The 24,041-nt window shown below is 39.2% G+C and overlaps 1 protein-coding gene across 1 annotated transcript in view; it reads right to left on the minus strand.

The window, feature by feature from the left end:
* LOC110968584 (mitogen-activated protein kinase kinase kinase kinase 4-like) overlaps positions 1-24,041 on the minus strand; it is a 100,383-nt gene that overhangs the window by 25,114 nt on the left and 51,228 nt on the right. The window contains 10 exon segments of the mRNA XM_051954958.1: positions 2,025-2,109; positions 4,022-4,116; positions 4,410-4,489; positions 17,471-17,544; positions 19,524-19,539; positions 19,542-19,593; positions 21,104-21,159; positions 21,162-21,240; positions 21,354-21,488; positions 22,843-23,163. Of these exon segments, the coding sequence (XP_051810918.1) occupies positions 2,025-2,109; positions 4,022-4,116; positions 4,410-4,489; positions 17,471-17,544; positions 19,524-19,539; positions 19,542-19,593; positions 21,104-21,159; positions 21,162-21,240; positions 21,354-21,488; positions 22,843-23,163 (993 nt within the window).

The raw sequence follows: 24,041 nt of genomic DNA on the forward strand, positions 1-24,041 counted from the left end.
ATACTATATATGTATGATGCACCTGTACTATACTATATATGCATGATATACCTGTACTATACACCTGTACTATACTATATATGTACGATACACCTGTACTATACTATATATGTATGATGCACCTGTACTATACTATACATGTACTATACACCTGTACTATACTATATATGCATGATATACCTGTACTACACACCTGTACTATACTATTTATGTATGATGCACCTGTACTATACTATACCTGTACTATACACCTGTACTATACTATATATGTACGATACACCTGTACTATACTATATATGTATGATGCACCTGTACTATACTATACATGTACTATACACCTGTACTATACTATACATGTATGATATACCTGTACTACACACCTGTACTATACTATATATGTACGATACACCTGTACTATACTATATATGTATGATATACCTGTACTACACACCTGTACTATACTATATATGTACTATACACCTGTACTATACTATATATGCATGATATACCTGTACTACACACCTGTACTATACTATATATGTACGATACACCTGTACTATACTATACATGTACTATACACCTGTACTATACTATATATGTACTATACACCTGTACTATACTATATATGCATGATATACCTGTACTACACACCTGTACTATACTATATATGTACTATACACCTGTACTATACTATACATGTACTATACACCTGTACTATACTATATATGCATGATATACCTGTACTACACACCTGTACTATACTATATATGTACTATATACCTGTACTATACTATACATGTACGATACACCTGTACTATACTATACATGTACGATACACCTGTACTATACTATACATGTACGATACACCTGTACTATACTATACATGTACTATACACCTGTACTATACTATATATGTACTATACACCTGTACTATACTATATATGCATGATATACCTGTACTACACACCTGTACTATACTATATATGTACTATACACCTGTACTATACTATATATGCATGATATACCTGTACTACACACCTGTACTATACTATATATGTACTATACACCTGTACTATACTATATATGCATGATATACCTGTACTACACACCTGTACTATACTATATATGTACTATACACCTGTACTATACTATACATGTACGATACACCTGTACTATACTATACATGTACTATACACCTGTACTATACTATACATGTACGATACACCTGTACTATACTATACATGTACTATACACCTGTACTATACTATATATGTACTATACACCTGTACTATACTATACATGTACTATACACCTGCACTATACTATATATGTACGATACACTGCAGATGTCCATCTGTGTTCTGCCAAAATGGTTATTTCTGTTGCACAGAATGTCCATTTCTGCTTTTGATGATGTAACGTGCATGTCAAGTGCGGAATCAGATTATTCGATTACTCGTGAGAACCATCGATTGAATACTCGATTACTAAAATAATCGATAGCTGCAACCTCAATCTGGATAGGGAAATATTCCCGTTGCGCTCTTAATTTTACATTACAGGCTGATCACACAGTTTGTTGCTGTGTGTGTGTGTGTGTGTGTGTGTGTGTGTGTGTGTGTGTGTGTGTGTACTTGTTTCTGCTATACCGGTGGGGACTTTGACCTGACTATTTGCTATAAAGGTGGGGACTTGTCTTACGGTGGGGACCTAAAATGAGGTCCCCACGGGTGGCAACACCGTTTTCTTGGCCATATTGTTGTTAATAAAAAATGTAAAAGTGCAGAAACGTTTGTTTAGGGTTAGGCATTGATTTGGTGATGGTTAAGGTTAGGGTTAGGGTAAGGGTTAGGAGTTAGATATGAATGGGAGTCAATGGTAAGTCCCACCGGTATAGAAAAACAACTGTGTGTGTGTGTGTGTGTGTGTGTGTGTGTGTGTGTGTGTGTGTGTGTGTGTGTGTGTGTGTGTGTGTGTGTGTGTGTGTGTGTGTGTGTGTGTGTGTGTGTGTGTGCAATGAGCACCTGGTTGAGATTGTGGTGAGGCTGCAGGACAATGCCATCAGGTATTCCTCTGAAGTATTTCCCTTTGCCATTGGACAGGCCAGACCTTGAAACACACAGGTCCAGATTTTAGAGCAGAGTCTGACTGCAGGTGTTGCATTTAGTGGTTAGAAACAAGATCAATACTTCTACGAAATCAGTGGCAATAAAAACAAGGCAGATTTACTTTCAGCAGAGAAACTTAATGAGAAAACACTGATGAAAACGATGGTGAACACTGTGAATGCACTTACCCAGACACAAAAGCATTGCAGCACAAATACAAATCTGTTCTGTATCATGTTTGGGAGAATGTAAAATGCATTCAAAATTTATCTAGCTTGAGTTTTGAGCTTTACTTGGTTGAATAAATTATGTCACAAGATTTTAATCCAGCTTTTTGGACATGCAGTTTATGAAATCTGTAGAAGTGTTGTTGGTTTAACTTGGTAGTTAGCAGAAACATTTCAACATGCATGTATTCTCAGTACATGCCCAAGGATTCTGAACAAACACAGTACCTTTGAACAGATTTTTCCAACTCTTTTTCCTATTATTGGTTTCACAATCTGTACAAGAAATCTTGTAACCGGTCATGTTTCACAGTTGGGGTGTTGTGAAACACTTCAAAGAATTGCTCAGTTCTTTTGTGTGCAGCAGACCCCAGCTGTTAGTCCCAGTCAGCTTGATTTTCACAGTTTTACGGTTAACCTTCTGAACCCCAAAAGCCTGCTGGTGGGCTTAAAAGACATGTCATCTTTACAAACTGCCAAAATTGCAGTATTTAACAGACACAGAAACTGTCAAAACAGAACTCGTACTGGGTTATGGTGGTGCTGTCAGAAAAATTAATCAACTTCAAGATGAAAATATGATAGACACCTAACCCCTAATTGCTCGTAATGGGTCGTGGTTAGCACCTTGCATGGCAGCTTCCACCATCAGTGTGTGAATGTGTGTGTGAATGGGTGAATGTGACGTATCTTGTAAAGCGCTTTGGGTACCTTGTAGGTATAGTAAAGCGCTATATAAATACAGACCATTTAGCATTTACCATATTTCAGCAAAATCACTTCATTTATATGCCTCATTTTTAAATTTATCAAAAATTAACAGCACCAAAACACAGAATGACTTTTTCGGTTTAGATGATAATAATAATAATAATAATATAATAATGATGGATGAGATTTATATAGCGCTTTTCGATTCAGGTATACTCAAAGCGCGTACAATGAATCCATTATTCATTCACTCACACATTCTCACTCTCGGTGGTGGTAAGCTACATTTGTAGCCACAGCTGCCCTGGGGCAGACTGATGGCTGCCAATTCACACCTACGGCCCCTCTGACCACCACCAACATTCACACACATTCATACACCAGTGTGAGTAGCCGCACTAGATACAGAATTTACATAACAGAAGGGGTATTTGCACAATCACCACTCAGTGCAACCAGCAGTCACAAGATCTAAATTGCAGTGAATATTAAGTTGAACTGCAGGTTGAGTTTATACAGAGCAGATGGCATGGGAACAAAGCAGAGCAACTGAGAGCAAAATAAAACATGTTTGGGGAATAAAATCAATGCACCATAACTCAACAATTTCATGTTTCCATGAAAACTCACACTTTTATTCATGTGCTAACATAACTGCACAAGGGTTTTCTAATCATCAGTTAGCCTTTTAACACGATTAGCTAACATAATGTAGCATTAGAACACAGGAGTGATGGTTGCTGGAAATGTTCCTCTGTACCCCTAAGGAGATATTCCATTAAAAAAAAGCCATTTCCAGCTACTATAACTGTGTCATACCACAAAAGTTCTTTTTACTTCTATCAGTGGCTGTGTTGCTTCCATAGAGGTGCAGAATTTGCAGCGTGCACGGTTAGAAAACGGAAGAGCAGCGGAGAGTTTTTCAACAACACAACACTGACATGGCAAGAATTATACCGAGACCAAAGGTTTCACCTGTTTCTGTCTTCGTCATCACTGCTGCCAACCTCGTCACTAGAGGAGGAGTATTCTGTGGCCTTGTTAAGTCGACCCAGAGCAGGTTTTAGTCCCTGAATGGATTAAAAGAGGTGAGGAAAATGAAACAGATGTTTAGTTAATGTGATACAGGTGAGACTACAGAACTGAATAGATCTCAAAAAAATAAAATAAAAAATCAGTTCAGAAGGGTAATGTGGACACATTTATGTGCACGTGTATCCAACTTAAAAAGTTCTATTTTACAGTTTTACAGTGTTTCTGGCAAAAACATGAGTCTATTTACATTCAGTTTGGAGAGTCAGATAATGCAGATTTACATGAAGTTTGTAGATAGTGTAAAAATATCACAAAAAAAACTATTTACTTGTGTGTGCCCACTGTTATCTGTCTTCCTGTGCTGTTGCAGACGGTGCTGAAGCAGAGGACTCTCCAGCTTGAAGTAGCCTGAAACACACAAACACATTCATATTAGCAGCAGTTACGCAGACTGAGAATAACAGCTGCGTGGTGTTAAGCAAGCACACCTCCCAGACTGATATTAGCATTGAGAGCTATAATCACCCTGGAATAATGAGCCATTTTCAATTGCTGGCAGCCTCTGCTTGCATCTGCAAAGGGCCACTAGTTTTTGATTGCTTTATAGTCATAAACTGTGATTGTTGAGGCAAATTGGGGCTCATGCTCTCAGGAGAACAGCAAACCACTGGACAAGACCCTGTCATATTCCCTTCTCTGCACAGTTTGTTCAAGATGTTTTAGATGCTCTTAGGAAATAAGACAAATTATCTGAAAATGTTTTCTAAAAAGTCAACACAGTCCAATATTCAATCTCCTTTTAGCATCTATCTGGTTCTTTAGCAACTGAATCCTCCACTATCTTCATTAGAAACTTGCAAACTGTCACTTGTGTACAGTGTACTTGTGTGCTGCAGCTGAAAACAATATTAATGAGAGTAACTGAATCTAAATAGTGAAGATGCAGACTGTACAGTCAAAAACAATTTGCTTACAAAAAATGTTATAAACTCCACTGAGCTGAGAGTAACTGCAGAGTTGGGTGAAAATTGTTTGTAAAGTTGTTCCTTAAATCAACCTCTTTCCAAACAGCTTTTTATCTATGATTGTAGAAATATTGATTAGCTTTAATGTGCTGTCAAATAGTCAGATTCATGGATTGGGGTCACATGTCAAACTTGAGAGTTACCTATTCGATGGTAACAGAATCCGGTGCTCTATTGCTACTAGTAAACTGGTTTGAAGACAGCACTCTAGTACAAAAATTGAGCATCTTATGATACAAAACAGTAAAGAGCCACTGTTTCCTACCACATACAACGAGTTTCTGACAATAGTGGGAGACGCAGAGAATATCGCCTCAAAGAAGAAAAATCTTTGCTACAAGAATCAAAGGGGTTGATGGCAAATAAAGTCTTCATCCCTGAGAAACACCAGGACAGTCGGTGCTGCTACTGAAAGGCAGAAGCGAGCGATCCCTTGTTCCCAACCGACTGCACGATCACAGTCTCTTTTAACCGAGGCATCACTATCAATTCATAAATTCAATAATCACTGCCACACACACTCTTTGCAATCACAACGTAGTTCAAAGAGGTAAGCGCCTTTTTCTCAGCTACAGAATGAGCAGATAAAGGCGTTTTGCCACAGCGGATCTGTACGAGACTCTGATCTGTTGCTCCAAACAAAGAAGAGCGAGGCCGGCAGCCAAACTGAGTGGGAGGCATCAAAAGTTGTTTCCTTCCAACTACACACAGAGGGCAACTTTGAAATACTAAACATGCTCTCCCCCATTTTCCTCTCTCCTCTCTATATAACCCAAGTAGCTACAAGAGCAGCTTCCTTAGTGCTAACTGCAGAGGACAAGAAGGCAGAGCTTTGAAAAAGATCTAACTGGCTTTTTCTTTCTTTATAGACACACAGGTAGAGAGGGTAGGCACTGAATACATCAGTTTGTGTGGCTGTGCTTTAGCCTAGCCGCGCTAGACAACTCACGGCAACAAATTTAATTCTCTGCCAGGGTCGACAAAAAAAACGACAACAGTCGTTGAGCTCCATTAGCACCGACTCTGAATAATCTTTCTGTTAACATTTCTGTAATATACTTGAGCTTCACCGATTGACTGTATAAATAAAGCTTCACCGAACTACAGCATCCTCTGATTTCCAGCTCTCCAGGAACTACGTCAGGCTATTCGTTGCGCTGATTGGTTGTATACCTACCCAATTGCTGCAGAGTGATTTGAAAGACAACCTTTTTAGCCCGCCTCCCTCCCAGTCGAGAGTTCCTAAGATCCCTTGCATCTTCAAACCTGGGCCTAGCGCGGCTAGGCTAAGCTGTGCTTTGTACACCAGTAAGTTCATTATTGCATGTGGAGGTAGTGTGATGACATACAGGGCTGGTCATCATTTGTATTTCAGTCATTCTCAATTCTAGTTTTTTTAATGGCAGGTGGTTGGAGTTACTAAGAACAGTAAATCGTGCTTTTATGAGTAAAAACAATCTAATATAAAAACACACTGCACTGTACAGTCCCTGACAAAAGTCTTGTCACATAAGGGATATAGTAACCTTAAATGGCATATAACTTTATTTCTAATCAATCAGTTCTCCACAAAAATGTTTCATTTTAATGTCAAGGGCTTTCAAATTAATAACTGGGTGCAAATTGAACCCGTCATAAAGTGTCCTGACGTTACACGTCTTGGTAAAGTCCATGACATCTGTTTTTGCAAGGACAAAAGTCTTGTCATGTCTTTAAATGATTCAACCAGGGACTTGACCGGGAACATCACCGTGATGGCTGTGCTGTGAGGGAGCTCCCGATTGAACCAAAGCAATTCATATGCCACCCCTCTATAACGAAGAAAATTGAAGATTCCTATCGAAGACAACATAGAGGGGGAGAGAAATACACCAAAATATAGTGTCCAGAAGAGCATTTGAGTGAAATACTCCGAAATTGAGTAGTGCTACATTAGCTGCTAAGGCTATTTCCACGAGCGCAAAGCTAACTGGCTAACTAACCAACCAGCCAAGCTAACCTGTAGCATGGCCGAAAGCGAGCAACTCTTAAAAGAGCTGAGAGACTTTCGCCAAGAAAACAATGAAAAGCTTAGCAGCATCAAAGAAGACATTGCGAAAGTGAACAACAGGATAGAAGAAGCAGAGGAGAGGATTGAAAAGACGGAGGAGAGGATGCTAAATGTGGAAGAGGTCGTAACTGAGCTCGTGCGGTCCCACATGAAGCTAGTGGACAAGGTAACTGAATTTGAGAGCCAGTCTAGGAGGCAGAACATCAGGATTTACGGTGTTCCCGAAGAATCGGAACGAGAAGCCTCAACTATCATTGGTTTCGTTGAAAAACTTTTACGTGATGGTTTACAAATAGACCAAACAGAGGATATTGGTATCGAACGGGCACACCGATCCCTGGGCCCCCCACCCCCTAGTGGGGCCTCTCCCCGTTCCATCCTGGTGAGGTTTTTGAGCCTCAAAACAAAAGAAAGGATTCTCCGTAAGGCTTGGCAACAAAGAGGCATTACCTGGAATGAAAAACGCATAACACTTGACAACGATTACCCTCCTCTTATCCTGAAAAAAAGACGAGAATACTCAGACATTCGTAAGACTTTAAAAGATAACCAGATCCAGTTCCAAACGCTCTTTCCCGCAAGGCTCAGGGTGAAATACGCTGATGGGGAAAAGACCTACCACACCGCCAGAGAAGCAAGTGAGACATGTCCCGAAAAGGCTTTCCTGTCGCCGTTATCATGCCACCGGAGAATACCGTGGAGCAGTTGAAGGAGCTGACCTGGAGCAGAGTAGCCAGAGGAAACGGGCGCACAACAGTAACTTCAAGGCAGACCCAGAGCTACAAAGAGAAGCTGAGAGCCTTCAGGAGACACACTGCAGGGGCTTCTGGAGACTGAGGTTTTCTTTACAATATTTTCAAATAACACTCATGACTCTCTATTTGTAAAATAATTAAAGTTTAAGGATAATGTTATTTTTGGTGTAAAACACAATGTAAAGTATGGTTCGATGGGGGTGTAATCTCTTGCTGCATAGTTCTCAGCTAATAAGGGCCCCCATCATCTGATGTGGACTTTGCCTTTAGAGGCCCAAGAGGGTTTGCCTCAAAAACCCCTACCTTGGAAGTCAACTCTTCATAATTTTAGTTCTTTTGTTTTTATCTTGTAAGTTCATCTTTTGTTCTGGGTTTATTGTTCATGTTGAGGAGCAGGGAACACTTGTGCATTATTGTTTGTAACTATAAGACATGTGTTGCAGAAATATAAAGCTTATTACAGTAAATATTAATGGCTTGCACAATCCAGTAAAGAGGTGGAAAGCTCTGTCTAATCTTAAGAAAGATAAAGCAGATATAGCTTTTATGCAAGAGACCCACCTCACGGACGATGAACACTTAAAGTTGAAAAGAATGGGTTTCAAACATGTGTTTTGCTCTTCACATAGCTCGGGACGGCGGCGAGGCGTGGCGACCCTAATATCTGGGGTACTGAACTATGAGCACTTATTTGACTACAAAGACAAGGAGGGCAGATATGTTATGATAACTGGAAAAATTGAAGGTAATCTTACTACTTTACTTAATGTCTATATCCCTCCCGGGAGCGATTGGTCTCTTTACAGACATATTTTAGAGCTGATATCAACAAAAAGTCAAGGAACATTATTATGCGGTGGAGATTTTAACATTGTTTTAAATAATACACTTGACTCAACAAATAGTAAAGGGGATCGTAAGGGGATCCGAAAAAAGATGCTACATCTTATGGAAGAGTTAGGTATTATAGATGTGTGGAGAGAAAATAACCCCACAAAAAGAGAATATACCCACTATTCCCATCCACACAATGTTTACTCCAGATTAGACTATATTTTTATGTTCAAAAATGATCTAACGTTGGTAAAGAGTTGTGATATTCGACCCTGTGCTATTTCGGACCATAATCCGGTCATTGTCAATGTTAACCTTACTAGTAATAAAAGATCTACACTTTGGAGGATGAATAATACCATTTTAAATCACCCAAAAATTAAAGAGCAACTAAAAGATAACATTAAAGAATTTCTTATATTTAACGATAATAATGAAGTTTCTCCGGGGACCTTATGGGACACACTTAAAGCAGTTATGAGAGGTAAGATTATCAGCATATCCGCCTATCAGAAAAAAGAAAATCAACACAAGCTTGAAAGTTTAGAAGAAAAATTGCTAGAACTTCAAAAAGAGCACTCTAAGACCCTAAAAAAGGAATTAAAGTCCGACATACAAAAATTAAAAAAGGAAATAGACGATATTAATACATTGGCAATACAGAAAAAACTTATATTAACAAAACAGCGATACTACGAAGCTGATGGGAGATCTTTGAAGCTACTTTCATATAAACTGAGGAAACAGCAAGCGAACGAACAATATATAAAATAAAAAATCCCTTAAATAATAAAATTGAAATTGAACATGAGAAAATAAAACAATGTTTTGAAAACTACTATACAAGCTTGTACTCTCAAACTCAGATGAATAATCACGAACAAATAGATTATTTTTTGGCACAGTTAGATTTACCAAAATTAAAGAATGAACAAAATGATAAGCTTTGTGCTACAATAACTGAAGAGGAAATTCTAGCAGCCATTAAGAGGTTAAAAACTGGCAAGATGGCGGGGGCTGATGGTTTTGGCCCTGAGTGGTACAGGGCTATGGGGACCACCCTGATTCCAACATTGCTCAAAACATTTAACTGGGTGAAGGAAAAGAAAATAACACCAAATTCATGGAATGAAGCAATAATATCCATAATTCCAAAAGAAGGGAAAGATAGATTAGAATGCAGTAATTACCGTCCAATAAGTGTTTTGAATATTGATTACAAATTATTTACATCTATTTTATCAAAACGATTAGAAACAATACTACCATCACTAATACACAATGATCAAACGGGTTTTATAAAACACAGACAAACGCAGGATAATATTAGGAGAGTCTTGAGAATAATACAACATGCCGTTCAACAGAAACAAGAAACCCTAATTATTAGTGTTGATGCGGAAAAGGCTTTTGACTCCGTGAGGTGGACCTTTTTGTACAAGGTACTTGACAAATTCAATTTTCATAAATCAGTAATTGAGATAATTTCTGGATTATACAACAAGCCATCTGCCAGAATAAAAATTAATGGAGACCTCACGGAGTCAATAACTTTACAGAGGGGAAACAGACAGGGATGCAATCTTTCCGCTCTTCTTTTTACTTTGTATATTGAACCGTTAGGCCAGTGGATAAGGCAAAGAAAAGATATCAAAGGTGTAACAGTTACTAATGAAGAGCAAAAACTTGCCTTGTTTGCCGATGATTTACTCTTGACCATAACCCAACCTACACAGACCCTACCCATAATAATAAAAACACTTGAAGAATACGGTACCTTTTCAGGCTATAAAATAAATGTAAATAAGACACAGGTACTAACTTTCAACTACAACCCACCCCAAAATATTAAAGATGAATACAAATGGAGCTGGGATGCAGAGGCGGTAAAGTATTTAGGTATCATACTACATAGAGACCTAACAAAAATGTATGAGGTTAATTATATACCTTTAAACAACAAGTTACAATTAGACTTGAAAAGATGGAACAATGTGCCGTTTCTGGATCTTAACTCTAGAATTGACTCAATAAGGATGACTCTTCTCCCTCAACTGCTGTATTTATTTCAAAGTCTGCCATTTTCAATACCGCAAAAACAATTTGTAGAGTGGGATAGAATGATATCAAGATACATTTGGAGAGGCCCCAGAATACAATATAAAACATTACAACTAAAAAAAGACAGTGGGGGTAGAAACCTTCCATGTTTACGTGAATATTTCTATGCTGCCCAGCTGAGGCCACTTGTTTGCGCGTGCTCACCGACTTACACGGCAGGATGGAAAAGCTTAGAAGGGCAAACAATTAAGAATATTCCATTGAAAGCTTTATTATTCGACATTAAATTGCAGCAGAAAACTAACTTTCAAGATGACACAATATCCAACACGATGCTCATGTCATGGAACGAAGTTATTAAATTATGTAAGTTGGAGGGAGATACAAAAATATACAGATGGTGTGCTTATGACTCCGAGTTTACCCCCAATAAATATGACAATAGATTTAATTTTGGATTTCAAAAGGATTAACAGACTACAACTCCTTTGTTCATAAAGGGGCACTACAATCATTTGAATGTTTAAAACAAAAGCATGGACTGGACTCTGAAGATTTCTTCAGATATTTACAGATAAGACACTATTTTAACCAAACATAAAAAATCAACAGGTTGAAGATTTTTACAAACATTTATGTCAATAACAAAACCAATTTCCCCTACCAAAATCATATCTAAATTATATGACAGCATCCTGGTGGGTAAAGGAGGGAACACATATTACGTAAAGAAGAAATGGGAAACAGAAGGAAGAATTAATATTACGGGAAGAGGAATGGACTTACATATGTCAGACTCAGTGGACTCACGACTGGGTCGAAATATTTGGCGTGACTTCGAATGGGAAAAACACAATGAGATTTTTGTTACAACCAGCCCAGAAAAGGTACCAGGGAATAGGAGATACCTGCTGGGAGATGCAACAAGAATACAGCCAACCACTTCATATATTTGGGAATGTTGCGGTTATACAAGAATACTGGTTGGACATTCATCAGCACTTGCAAAATATATTTAATATTGTTTTTCTCCCATCTTTTACTACAATGTACCTGGGTAAAGTAGACCTTCAAACAATTGGCAAAAAAGACAGAAACTCATCAATATTCTGTTGACGGCGAGTAAAAAAATATTACAAGAAAAGTGGCTCAAAACCTGAAAGACCAACAATAGAGAGTTGGATTGATGTCGTGAAGACATTTTTATTATGGAGAAGATTTCATCTACCCTCAAATTACAACTGGACAAATTTACTCAATGTGGTCCAAATGGACAGAATATGTAAAGCCTGTAAGATCTGATTTTGCTTAACGTAAACACATATACCACTGTTTGTCATGATATGTCAATGAATGGGTTCCCTTGCTCCTCATTTGGTAGTTATATATTATGTTCTTCTATATAAAATGGAAAAGCAAAACTGCTGGAAACATATCCATTGTATCTTTGAATGTAAACTATAAATGTGCTTTTCAATAAACTATAAATTTGAAAAAAAAAAATGATTCAACCAGTCACAGATTAGAAGTTCACCTGTGACAAATACTGTAACTGACACATTCCCAGGTGTGTATAAAAAGAAACACAAGACCTTCATGTGAAGCCCAACCTGACCCCGACAGCATGCCAAAGATCCAACCACAGATCAAAGTGCTGATTCAGCAAGACCTGAAGACCAAGTCTGCTGCTGAGGTGCAGACAGCTTTAATGTATCCAAATGTCAGAGAGTAGAGAGTATAGTAGAGAGGATATCTGAAGAACTGGTGACGTTTATGACAAGCCCAGGTCAGGCAGACACCTGTTAGAGGAAGAGCATTTGTTGCTTCGACAGTCCAGGGCCAGCCCTTTTTCAAACTGCAACAGAGTTACACGTGAACTGGTCGCCAGAAATCCCTGTAATCTACAAGAACAGTTTGCCAAAATTCTCTCACGTGGTGTTCTCCATGGTCAAATTAGTGCATAGAAACCAGCCTAAACATAAGACAACAAAAAAATCAATGTTGCATTTGTCAAGGTCCACAGCTTGCAGGAAGGATGGACAATGAAAAGTGGCAGAAGGTTGATTTTTCTGATGAATAATCCATTGAACTGCATCCCAATCAACGCAAATCCCTGCAGAAGCTGACCCAAGATTCACCAAGAAAACAGTCAAGTCTGGTGAAAGACAAATCATGGTTAGGGGTACATCCGTAAGGGGTGTACGAGACCTCTGCAGAGTGGATGAAACTCAACAGCCTGAAGTATCAAGAAATTCTGCTGCCCATACATCCCAACTATAAGAGGGGAAATTTTGCAGCAGAATGGGCGTTCCTTCTCATACTTCAGCCTCCACATCAAAGTTCCTGAAAGCAAAGAAGGTCCAGGAGCTCCAGGATTGGCCAGCTCAGTCACCAGACATGAAACACTATTGAGCATGTCTGGGGTAAAATGGAAGAAAGGCTTGGAAGATGAAACTGAAGAATCTTGATGCACTCTGGGAGCCCTGAAAGACTGGTTTTTGCCATTTAACCCCTTAAGCTTCAGTGTACCGCCGGCGGTACACCTACTAATTTGCATAGGAATTCAAGAATTCCGACGGCTGCAAACGCGATTATACAAACACTATACGCCGATGGAAAGCTTAATTCTCATGAATCCCGCCGTATAAAACCACTTTCAGATGCGATTACCACAGCGGGTGAGAAAAACACATTTGTCCGACAAAACGAATATTCATCCATCCGTTCTCTATACACGGCTTCAACGCACACAGCGCGACTCACATTTCCGGGTTCATTTATTACACACAGGAAAAAAGATTCCACAAAAAACGCCATAATCCAACCTTTACATCCAGATGACACAAGCCAGTAAACTATTTTGTCCAAAACATGTCCTGAAGTCGTATATAAAATCCCCGAATTCGTCGTTTTCAAGGAAATGCACCTCGCGATGCCCGCCAATAATCCCCGTATTTTCGTAATTTTTTATTTAAGAATAGAATATTAGCTGATTTTTGTACTGAAAACGGCTGGAATTGACTGCAGCTTAAGGGTTAGATTGGTAGTGTCTACAGATACGGACCCGTATCCGTAGCCCACAGGCTACGGTACGGCACTTTCCATTTGCCAGACAGATACGGACCCGTACGCGAGTCTCGCGAGTCAAGAAGCTGCTAACCACTGGAAACTGTTGAAAGGTAAGCAAAGGTTAAGGTTAGGTTAGTGTTAGGGTCAGGTTTAGGGTTCCGTACCTATAGTAACCGATGCTACGGGTCCATACTGCTAGCGTCTACCAGGAGTTACGTTACCAGATCTCGCATATCTGATTGGCAAATGGCAAGTGCCGTATCCGTAGTCCACAGGCTACGGGTCCGTACCTCTAGCAACAACCTTTAAGATTACTTTATCAAGAAGTTGAGTCTTTAATCGTGACTGTTCTCTCTTTCTGGTGTCTTGGATATGTTGAGTTTGCCTTGGTTACTGTGACGATACTAGAGTCCAATGCCATCCCCTAAATTAACGCTTTGACTCCGGAACTTATTTCCAATTACATAAAAAGTGTGGTTTGCTTTCCAGCTGATAATAAATCAGTGGAATTTGTTAATTTCTCTATTACACATAGAACAGATATGTAAAAATAATAACATATATATAATAATTAGGTCCTTCTCCGACCAGTTCTATGAGAAACCAGTGCTTGCAAAAGGTTCCGAGGTACGTATTGAATATGCACAAACAGGCATTGGGGGAATGGACATGCTATCTTGGCTGCAGTCTGCATGAAAGTGGTATGATGTGAATATGTGAAAATAGGCATCAAGGTGTTTAAGTGGTTTTTACATCTGCTAATCATGCAACTAAGCTACAGCTGACAGTAAACTGAAAATAAAGACACGTCAGTCGTTCGCAGTACATTATTTAAACACGAGGGAAATGTATTTAGGAGCTAACAGAACTGAACTGAAGTGAAACTTTCTCAATGATTCAATTAGCATATAACTTTTTGCACCAGTTCTATGCTGAAGCTGGTTTCTCTTTACCTACTTCTAACTCTAGCTGCATGCACCTTGTTGCCTGTGTCTTTTATCAGGTTAGGCATATGTTTGTTGGCTGTGTAGGCAAATATGAAACATTTAGTCTCACACATGCATGACCACATCAGTGCCACATCCGTGTGAAAACAACATTTGAACTGTACCCATGATACTTATAGAAAACAAAACAGAGTCACTGCAGGCTAGTCATCACAGAAGTAACACTGTTACTTTACATCTCGAAAAGTTTGTCTATATAATTACATTTTTATTGTATTGAAGAAACCACAAACAAATTAAAGCTGCAGGAAGCATTGGTCAGGTCCTCGCATCCTTGCCAGCTCGGCTGTCCCACGCATGTCCACCTAAAAAAAGCTACGAACCTCCGACAGTCCGAGAACAGCAACGACTAAAAACCCAAAACATCCTCAGAAGTTTAACGATCTGTTGTTTATATATGTCTACTTATTTGATTCACTATGAAATGGCACAAGAAACAACGCAAGAGGGCCATGGTGGGTTGGAACCCTCCTCACCGTGGTGGCCACTAGAATAGCAGGCGTCGTCCTACTGAGAAAGAAGAATGGCGGCTGTGCCTACCAAGACCAGATTATTTAAGCTGGAGGACAAACTGAAGAGATGGAGAAACAAATGAGTGATCTCCTAGCAGAAAATGTGCAACTGCTCAATCAAGTCCACAGCGACAGCAAAAAAAAAAATCGAGTCAGGACGACCTTCTTCAGGCCTACAGCAAACGCCCTCAGGAGAGTCACTGAGAAATGGAGGTAATGAACAACGCCTCCAAATGACAACAAAGAAATGATAGGTACCGAACAAACGCCTCCTAAATGCCTACAAGAAATCAAGGTAACGAATAAATGCCTCAAGAAAGACTATCAAAGAAATGGGAGACAACACACAAATGCTCCAAGAGCGAACAAAAACTCGGAAAGACAAACGAAGACCTCAAGAACAAATTAATGAAACAGAGATAAAGAACCAAGATCTCCGAGAGGCTACCAAAGAAATGGAGGTAAAGTACAAACCCCTCAAGAGAAGACTGAAGAACATGGAGGTCATCAACACTGAACTCCAGGAGGAGACAATGCAAAAGAAAGAAAAGAAATGAAGAAACTGAAAGAAAAAGAGGAGAAGAGGAAAGCAGCAAAAAAAAAAAGAAAAGAAGAGAAGAAAGAGCTGCAAAGGATGGAAAAGGAAGAAAAGAATGAGAAAGAAGAAAAGGAAGAAGAAGAACGGCAGCTGGAGATGCTCACACAAACCAAGTGTGCAGCGACAGAAGGTGGAGCCTCCTCATGTTCGTGTGATGAAACACAGTAGCTTTGCCTCTGCCTTTCTTTCCCTTCCTTCTAACGTCTCCCATTTCTTCACTTTCCCATGCACCTCCTGGAGCCTCACTCCTCCACTCACCCCTCTGTAAACAGGGTGAGTGGAGAGGTGAGGCGGTAGGACGCAAAAGGGTAACCCTTTTTGCCTTTCTCTCCCCTATTCTCCTTCAAAGGGCAGCATGTATGCTCAGTGTTTACCACTACAGCCACATAAAACACCACCATATGTTTCCGTGCTTATTCTATGTTCTTTCCGTGTTAGTGTGGGTTTTCCTTACACAATACAAAAATTACAAACATTAGGGTAATTGGATCTCTAATTTGGCCCCAAATTGAAAGAAAAGAAAAAAGACAATCATTCAAATTCAAATAAATCAAATCAAATAAACAAAAGTTAATATATATAATATATAATATATATAATATATATATATATATATGCATGTATGCACTTCTCTGAATCATCTACAACTGCACCACATTCTGAATGCTGGACACTGCTTTGTTGTATGAACACTTGTGCTTCTGATTTAACAGGACTAAAAAGTTTCTGCAGGGCTAAAATAGCTCGAATACTTTCTTTGATCCTTTGCAGGAAATGATGTTGTTCTAACAGCTACAGTCACATTATAACCACATATCATATGCTGAACATAAAACATTAAGCACAGAATTTATTTGCAGAGGCACTAAATATACTGAAAACTCTGAAGATGTGAAAAACAATGTGCAAAAAATGTCAAACAAAAAAAGCATTGTCAGTACATGCAGTGCACAAATTCTCCAAAATATGACTCATAATTCAAAATGGACGACTTCCTGTTGGATTATGGGTAATGGTGCAAGAGGTTTTTTTGTGCGTCCTGAGCAGTTATATATGTGAATCAAGTTTCGTAGCTCCAGGTGAAACGCGGTCTGGGAGCTGAATTTTCATAATATTCCAGGAGGCGCTGTGAGCCATTTTGGCATACACGTGTGCCATTCCCCTAAAATATCAAATTTTTCACCGGTCCTGATGTGTGTGTATTTTCATGCTTTTTCGTGTATGCTTAGGGGGTCAAAAGAAAAGTAAATAAGACAAGTAACATCATAATAATAATAATAATGATAAGAAGAAGAATTCCATTGGTTTCAATAGGTAATAAACAAGGCAACAAGTTAATTAAAACAAATGCTGACTTGGGAGACCTACAAGAGGTGACACAACTTCCATTTTATAGAGTTTGACAGTCTATATTAATTTTTATAAGACAGAAAACAGCACGACTAAACAAGTGAGGCTCTGAGTTAAGGCGTACAGACCTGGGTGGTTGCTGCTCGGTGAGGAGATTCCATGAGATCTTCCACTTTTTTCTGTTATGGACACTGGACTGCCACTAGATGGAGAGAGAGACACGCAGACAGTGTCACAGATGACGAGTTAAAAATCAAGAGGTTCAGCTGGGGAGGTGGCATTGTGTTCAACATTATACACATCTATGAGTCCTAATCTTGAGTATATCCTTCACGCTGCCTCTTGAAATGACCCAATTTCCTCACATTATTTTCATTTAATTGAAAGTAATTATCCAAGCTAAACTAATCTGATCTACCATGACTGGCTCTTCTATAATGATGCGTGCTGATATACTGGGGTTGTAGAGTGATAGAAGCCCTGACAATAAATAAGGTTCACTCTAGCTGAAAGAATAACTGTGTTAAAGAGTTGCTTGCTTATAGCATGGTTACAATAGCAAGGATAACAAATAACATATGTACATTCTGATTCTACTTAAGACTAATGTTATTGGGGCATCCAATGCTTCCAATTAAAGGACAGACAGATGTTTTGTATCTTAAAAATACAAAGCTTTAGGCTACCAGCTCAGTTGATGCAGGTTAAGTTCAAGAAGTCAAAAGCTAGCTGTGTATTTTGAGCAATAAATTTCAAAAAAAAGAAATGAATATTAAGCAAGGCACAAAAATAAGGTGATAAGACTTTTAAACATTTTACTTTAAGCAAATAAATAAATAAATAAGTAAAAGTTTTAATACTTGAGGTTATTACAACAACCTCTAACAGAAGGCTGACATATTATCATTAAATAAAGTTGTCTAATTTAGTGTAAAATAGTTGACGTACACTAGGAGCTATGGGAGCAACATTTGCACTCATTTAGAGTGTTGCATTTCTACCCATCAGTTGAAGGTACGTTCAATATTCACTCTCAGTTTTGCTCTGAAACTATCTGGCTTTTCAGATGCTAAATACTCCAGTATGTTCACTGGCTAGATGCTAACTTTGGTCGTCTGTTGTTTGGTCTTTAGGAGGAACAGTGAGTTTTTTCACTTTAGACATATCTGCTGGATGACTTCTGAGGGGTCTTAAAAGTGAAACCAAAGTGGGAGCGACTTAAACGTGTATTCTTTTTAACAGCCATCAGGGGGTGACTCGTTTGACTGCAAAAATCAGTCCGATTTTTTTTTTTAAATCTACTTGAAAATGACTCTTCTTTTTAGCAGATTTTTTTTTTTTAATCTCGGTAAACATTTTACTTGTGAGTTACTGGTTACAGATTCAAGGCTTTATGAATAGAGCACCCTTCTAAAACTAAATATAGCAGCTTTTATTTTGAGCAGGGCTACCTTGTGATTTAAAGGTGGCTACCAGATCGCCAAGAGTAGCATCCTTGAGTACTTACATTCACCCAATGTCCAATTTAAAAATAAAAAATAAAAAATGGTGACAGCCAAATGCCAAACTTGTGGTTTCTGCACTGTAGTCCACAAACCAATATGCGATGCTGTGGTCACTTACGCTCATCTTTGATATACAGTTTATGGGTACTATATACTAAAATGAAGTAATCTCAAGTTTCCAGAAATCTGGTATCAACTTTGTACAAAAATGTCAGTTTCTAAAGACATCCCTATGTACACTACTGATCAAAGTTTGGAACACTTAGAAATGTCTTTATTTTTGAAAGAAAGGCTGTTTTTTTAATGAACGATAACATTAACCAGAATTCTAGTCTGGACATTGTTTTGTGGTAAATGACTATGTCTAGCTGGAAACGGCTGATTTTTAATGGAATATCTCCATAGGGGTACAGAGGAACATTTCCCAGCAACTATTCACTCTTGTGTTGCTAATGCTACATTGTGTTAGCTAATGGTGTTGAAAGGCTAACTGATGATTAGAAAACCTTTGTGGAGTTATGTTAAAGGCTAACTGATGATTAGAAAACCTTTGTGCAGTTATGTTAGCACATGAATGAAAGTGTGAGCTTTCATGGAAAACATGAAAGTCTCTGGGTGACCCCAAAACTGTGAAAAGGTAGTGTATGTATATTATATCAAGTAGTGGTGGTTTTACCTTGAAGCGGCCCGCTGTGTCCCATCACCAGTTCTCTGCAGTAAAACTTTGAGGTAGTGCGTTCTGGAACCTGGAAAACACAAAAGAAACTCAGTTTACAGACTAAATAACAACATACAAGGATCATAATCTCAGCTCTTTCATTGCTTGTTCACTTTTCATAAAGAGCTCTTTACAAGCATCTTACATCCAGCCAAACAGAGTTTGAACTGTTATAGAAAGTTATTTACAGTGCCTGAAAGGCTGTGGAGCACGGTGCAATAAAATCTTTAATAACCCATTGGGAGATATTTATTACAGAGAATCTAATGAGACCACTTGGCGTTGCTTTTTTCTTAACTTTTCACTGTTACTCCTCTAAACGCATCAAATTCATGTCCAAATCCTACATGCAGTGTGGAAATATAATGAATCAGGGGTATTTTTCAATCTTTTCAGACTGATTTTAACATCTATCATGAAATCAGTCCAAGATTGAACAATACAAGTGTTGCAAGGTATTGTTTTTTTCAACTGCAAATCTTCAACATCGGATTCTTCTCTAACTCTCATCCCTAAGAGCCAGCTGGTTGACCTTTTGCCCTCTCATCTCCTGGGTCATATGATTCAGTCACAGAGAGGAAGACACACCCGGCAGAGCAGGAAGAGAGCTGTGGGAATACCAACCATCTTTCTGACAAGTTGCCCACATCCTGCATGAAGCTCCGCTGAACACACCCACAGCGAGCTGGGTGTCTGCTGCTTGCTTCCTACTACTGGTGGTGCACATATGAGAATGTTTTTAGAGAGAGCACTATAAACCCTGAGAAGCGATTTGTAAAGAAAAAAAAAGTTCTCAAAGCTTGATCATATTCAGCTTGAAACAGATATTAAAAAGTGGAAAGTCACTCATTTCTGGCTTTGCTGTGTCACACTTTAGAGTTGTTGATCCCCTTAAGTTAACATTTTCACTGCCACCCCATTGGTTTAGGCTTCATTCACCACACCGCAAGAGAGAGTATTGAGTTACTAACTGCTCTATCGACTCCATATGGCCTCCTGTTAGCACGACAACATAACACGGCAAACAAACAGCTTTATTGGGCTCCCCTCCTCTCTCTGTAGTAGTTATTAGTTGTTTTATCAACTCCATATGGTGTTCTGTTGGTAAACACATAACAGCATATTGTCTTTGTAAAACACGTAGCAGGGGAGCTGTGGTGTTAGCTGGAGAGAGCAGAATGAACGATGTGTTTCTGCGGCATGTTTGGGACAAATATGCGTTTAGTTAGGGGCACTTCGTAGCAGATCTTGAGGTAAAACACGCACACTTCCTCCACATCCACAGTGTACCACTTCCTCAGCCCGCTATGACCTGAATACAAGATGCTCAGCGCACACATTATGCCATGCTCATGTGATACAGTCTGCACCCTGTGACTGGCATGACAATAACAACAACTTCCTCTTTTGACGGCAGGCACCAAAACAAAACAGACATCAGTTCAATTTATGCCTCATTCATGCCCGTCAGTCACCAAACCTGTTGGGGCTGTAACCTGAGGTGTTATTCAGGTGCTAAGAGAACAGACGATACTCACTTTAGGTGGAGTCTCCACAGAGTCCCAGAAGACACTGTCAGTTGGGGACAGGGGGCAAATGGGGACAAGGGCGAGAGGGCCATGTCTGACATAGAGCTGCTGTGATGGGCATCTCGACTGGAGCGAAGGTTGGCATTCTGGGAAACAACAAAGAGGGCAGCTCATGGACATTTGTGACAGCAAGTGGCATTTACACTTTTAATCACTGGAGTTGAAAAATAGTGCACAAGTGTGATGAAAGCGTGTATACCTGGCTAAAGTGAGCTCTCTGCATGGCCGGGGTACAAGGACTAGAGCTGCTTCCAGAGCCCAGCCTCGAGTGCATCTGGCTGGGCAGGCCGGCAGCCAAAAGCAACCTGGCTAAGTTTGATTCCTGGAAGTCCATCTAAAACATACAACACACATAAGACAGACTCATTTCTGAGTGTCTTTAACTTTATATAGGCTGATGTAGTCTATCATTTAAGCGAATAATCTAAATGAGGTTAGAATGAAGGTCAGAATCCTAATTTTCTGTTTTATAATTGCTGACTGAAGTGTATGACTTTTTTGTGGAAGCTCCAATTTCTGATGCTGTTGAGTGGCATTTCATTACACCAGTAATAGTATCTATTCTTTTGTTCACCATGTTAACATTAAAAATAAAGCAGATAACTTCTCTTTATAAGCACTACAAAAAACATAATTTTGCATTCTAAAAAATCTTCTTCAAATCACTTCAGATTTTATCAGTATGGTCAAGTAGCACATACTACTTTAAACACAACTGTACCATGCTACAATATACTGAAGCGTTTCTATTGTTAGACAGGTCACCTAACAATGACAAGGTATGTGTGAGACTGTGGAGACTGATGCAAAGCAGCTGTGACACATCACCTTTGGAGGCCTGATGTTTGCTGATTCAGTGTTTCAGATAAAATTTTGTGGGAAGAAATGACTGCAATCCTATTTTTACAACCGTTATATCCATGTTTGAACCCCACAAAGATTCCACTGGACTCTAAACTTCTCTTTTGACTCAATATAATGATCCGGAGTGTGTGAATATTACTTTTCTCACTAATGCTGTTTTCTACATCAGCATCTGCCTCCTGCATAATCTGTTCTGTCAAAAACTTCTATGGTAATTCATGAGAAAAATATGCTGCAACACAGTTTTTTTCAAAAACCACAGCCATCCTTCTGACGGCTGTTTGAACATGCGTACTTCTGAAAGTGACACTCCTGTTGATATTCCTTATGCGGTTTAGCTACTGTGATAAGAACAGAGGGCAGAAACCACAAGCTGTCACCCTGCACAAGAAATCTGCATCTGTCATTGCGCATTTACATCAAAAAATATCTGAGGCTGATAAAATCATCACAGCTTCAAATATGAACTCCATATGTGAGTAGACTTCTCACATTTAGGTCAATAAATGAAAAGCTGTTGCAGGCAGGATGTTCCCACAGGTGACTACCACACTGAGCTTTTTGTTTCCGTTATGTTTTGAACTAAGTGGTTAAATTTACTTCCGCCACATCTTGTGACTTTCAGATAAAATAGGTCCAGCAAGTCATGAAGTGGACAAATTGTGAGAAAGGAAGGGGAAGGATGGACTAAAAATAACAGAACTGATAATACATACAATAATTAAACTCAATAATAATGACAAAAAAGTTAGAACGACAGACAGAAGGACGGACAGTGTGGAAGTGTTGAAAGGTGGCAGACGGAGGAGGAAGGCAGGGTTTACCGCTGAGCGCTGGCTGTTTGCAGGGCGGCTGGGCGAGGCAGCAGCGGCAGCAGCAGCAGCAGGGTTCCCACTATTAGCTGTTAGCTTCTGGACAGCTGCCACAGTCGTCTCTCTCTGCCTCTGCCTCTCTCTGTCCCTGTGTCTGTGGTCGTGCTGCAGCGACAGAAGCTGGGTTTGGTCCTTGGGCAGGGTGCGGTGGGATCTCCTGCCCGCTGAGGGCTGCTGATGCTGGGCCAGAAGCTGGGGCTTGGCTTGCGGCTGTAGCGGAGGCTGGGAGTGCTGGGCCTTATGCTGAAGCAGCTGATTTGGAGCCACGGCTCTCTATGTAGCAAACATGAAAAGCAGACAGACAAACTGACGCAGCCTGAAAGTGTTTATGTGAAATAGGATGTACTGTGTTGTAAAGTCATTTGGTAACATTTACAATCAAACTAACAATTACAATGTAAGTCAACTACATAAGGAATCAGGAAAAAAGCCTATTCCTGAGGGGAAACTGCTGTCAATAGTAATATTACCTGTTGATATATATGAGAGTTTAGTAAATAAAATTACTTTACAGAGACATAAGATAGCATTACTGTCACACAGGGCCTCCTAGTCTCTAAAGTGCCAATTAATTCAACATTTTAGAAATGATTTTATGTGAACAAATTGTTAACATATGCCTAATTTAAAGTATGAAACAGTTAATTTCACTTAATTGCAAACCATCACTCGGAAGAATTTTGTTAATTTAATTTCTTTAATTAAATTTAATTTTGTACAATATTCAGAAGAAGTGTGTTTCATTGGGATCATCTAATCATTTTGATATGATAGAACAGACTGATAATTAAATCGTACTTCAGATGAAAAAATCACTTAGATACAAACCACAGGAGACATTGTTATAATTACTTCCACCAGTCAGTCTTTTTAAATTTAAAGGGAAACTGAAGGAGACAATGAGAGCTAATGCTTTACTGACATTAACAGGTTGGATCTGCTTAAATGCTTGTATGACTGAGTCAGAATAATACGTTACTGTACCACAGTCTGGGTGCAACTCCAGTGAATGTTGAGCATGTGTGAAAAGTTAAGGATGTCAAAAGAAAATGTTTTATCTCAACAAAAGGACGCTTGGCCACAAGACATGGACAAGACAACCCACTGCTAGGCCACAGAAACCGCATAAAGCAAACACTGGTTCATTAAGC

The sequence above is a fragment of the Acanthochromis polyacanthus genome, chromosome 10 (assembly GCF_021347895.1).
Source record: "Acanthochromis polyacanthus isolate Apoly-LR-REF ecotype Palm Island chromosome 10, KAUST_Apoly_ChrSc, whole genome shotgun sequence".
NCBI classification, from domain to species: domain Eukaryota; kingdom Metazoa; phylum Chordata; class Actinopteri; family Pomacentridae; genus Acanthochromis; species Acanthochromis polyacanthus.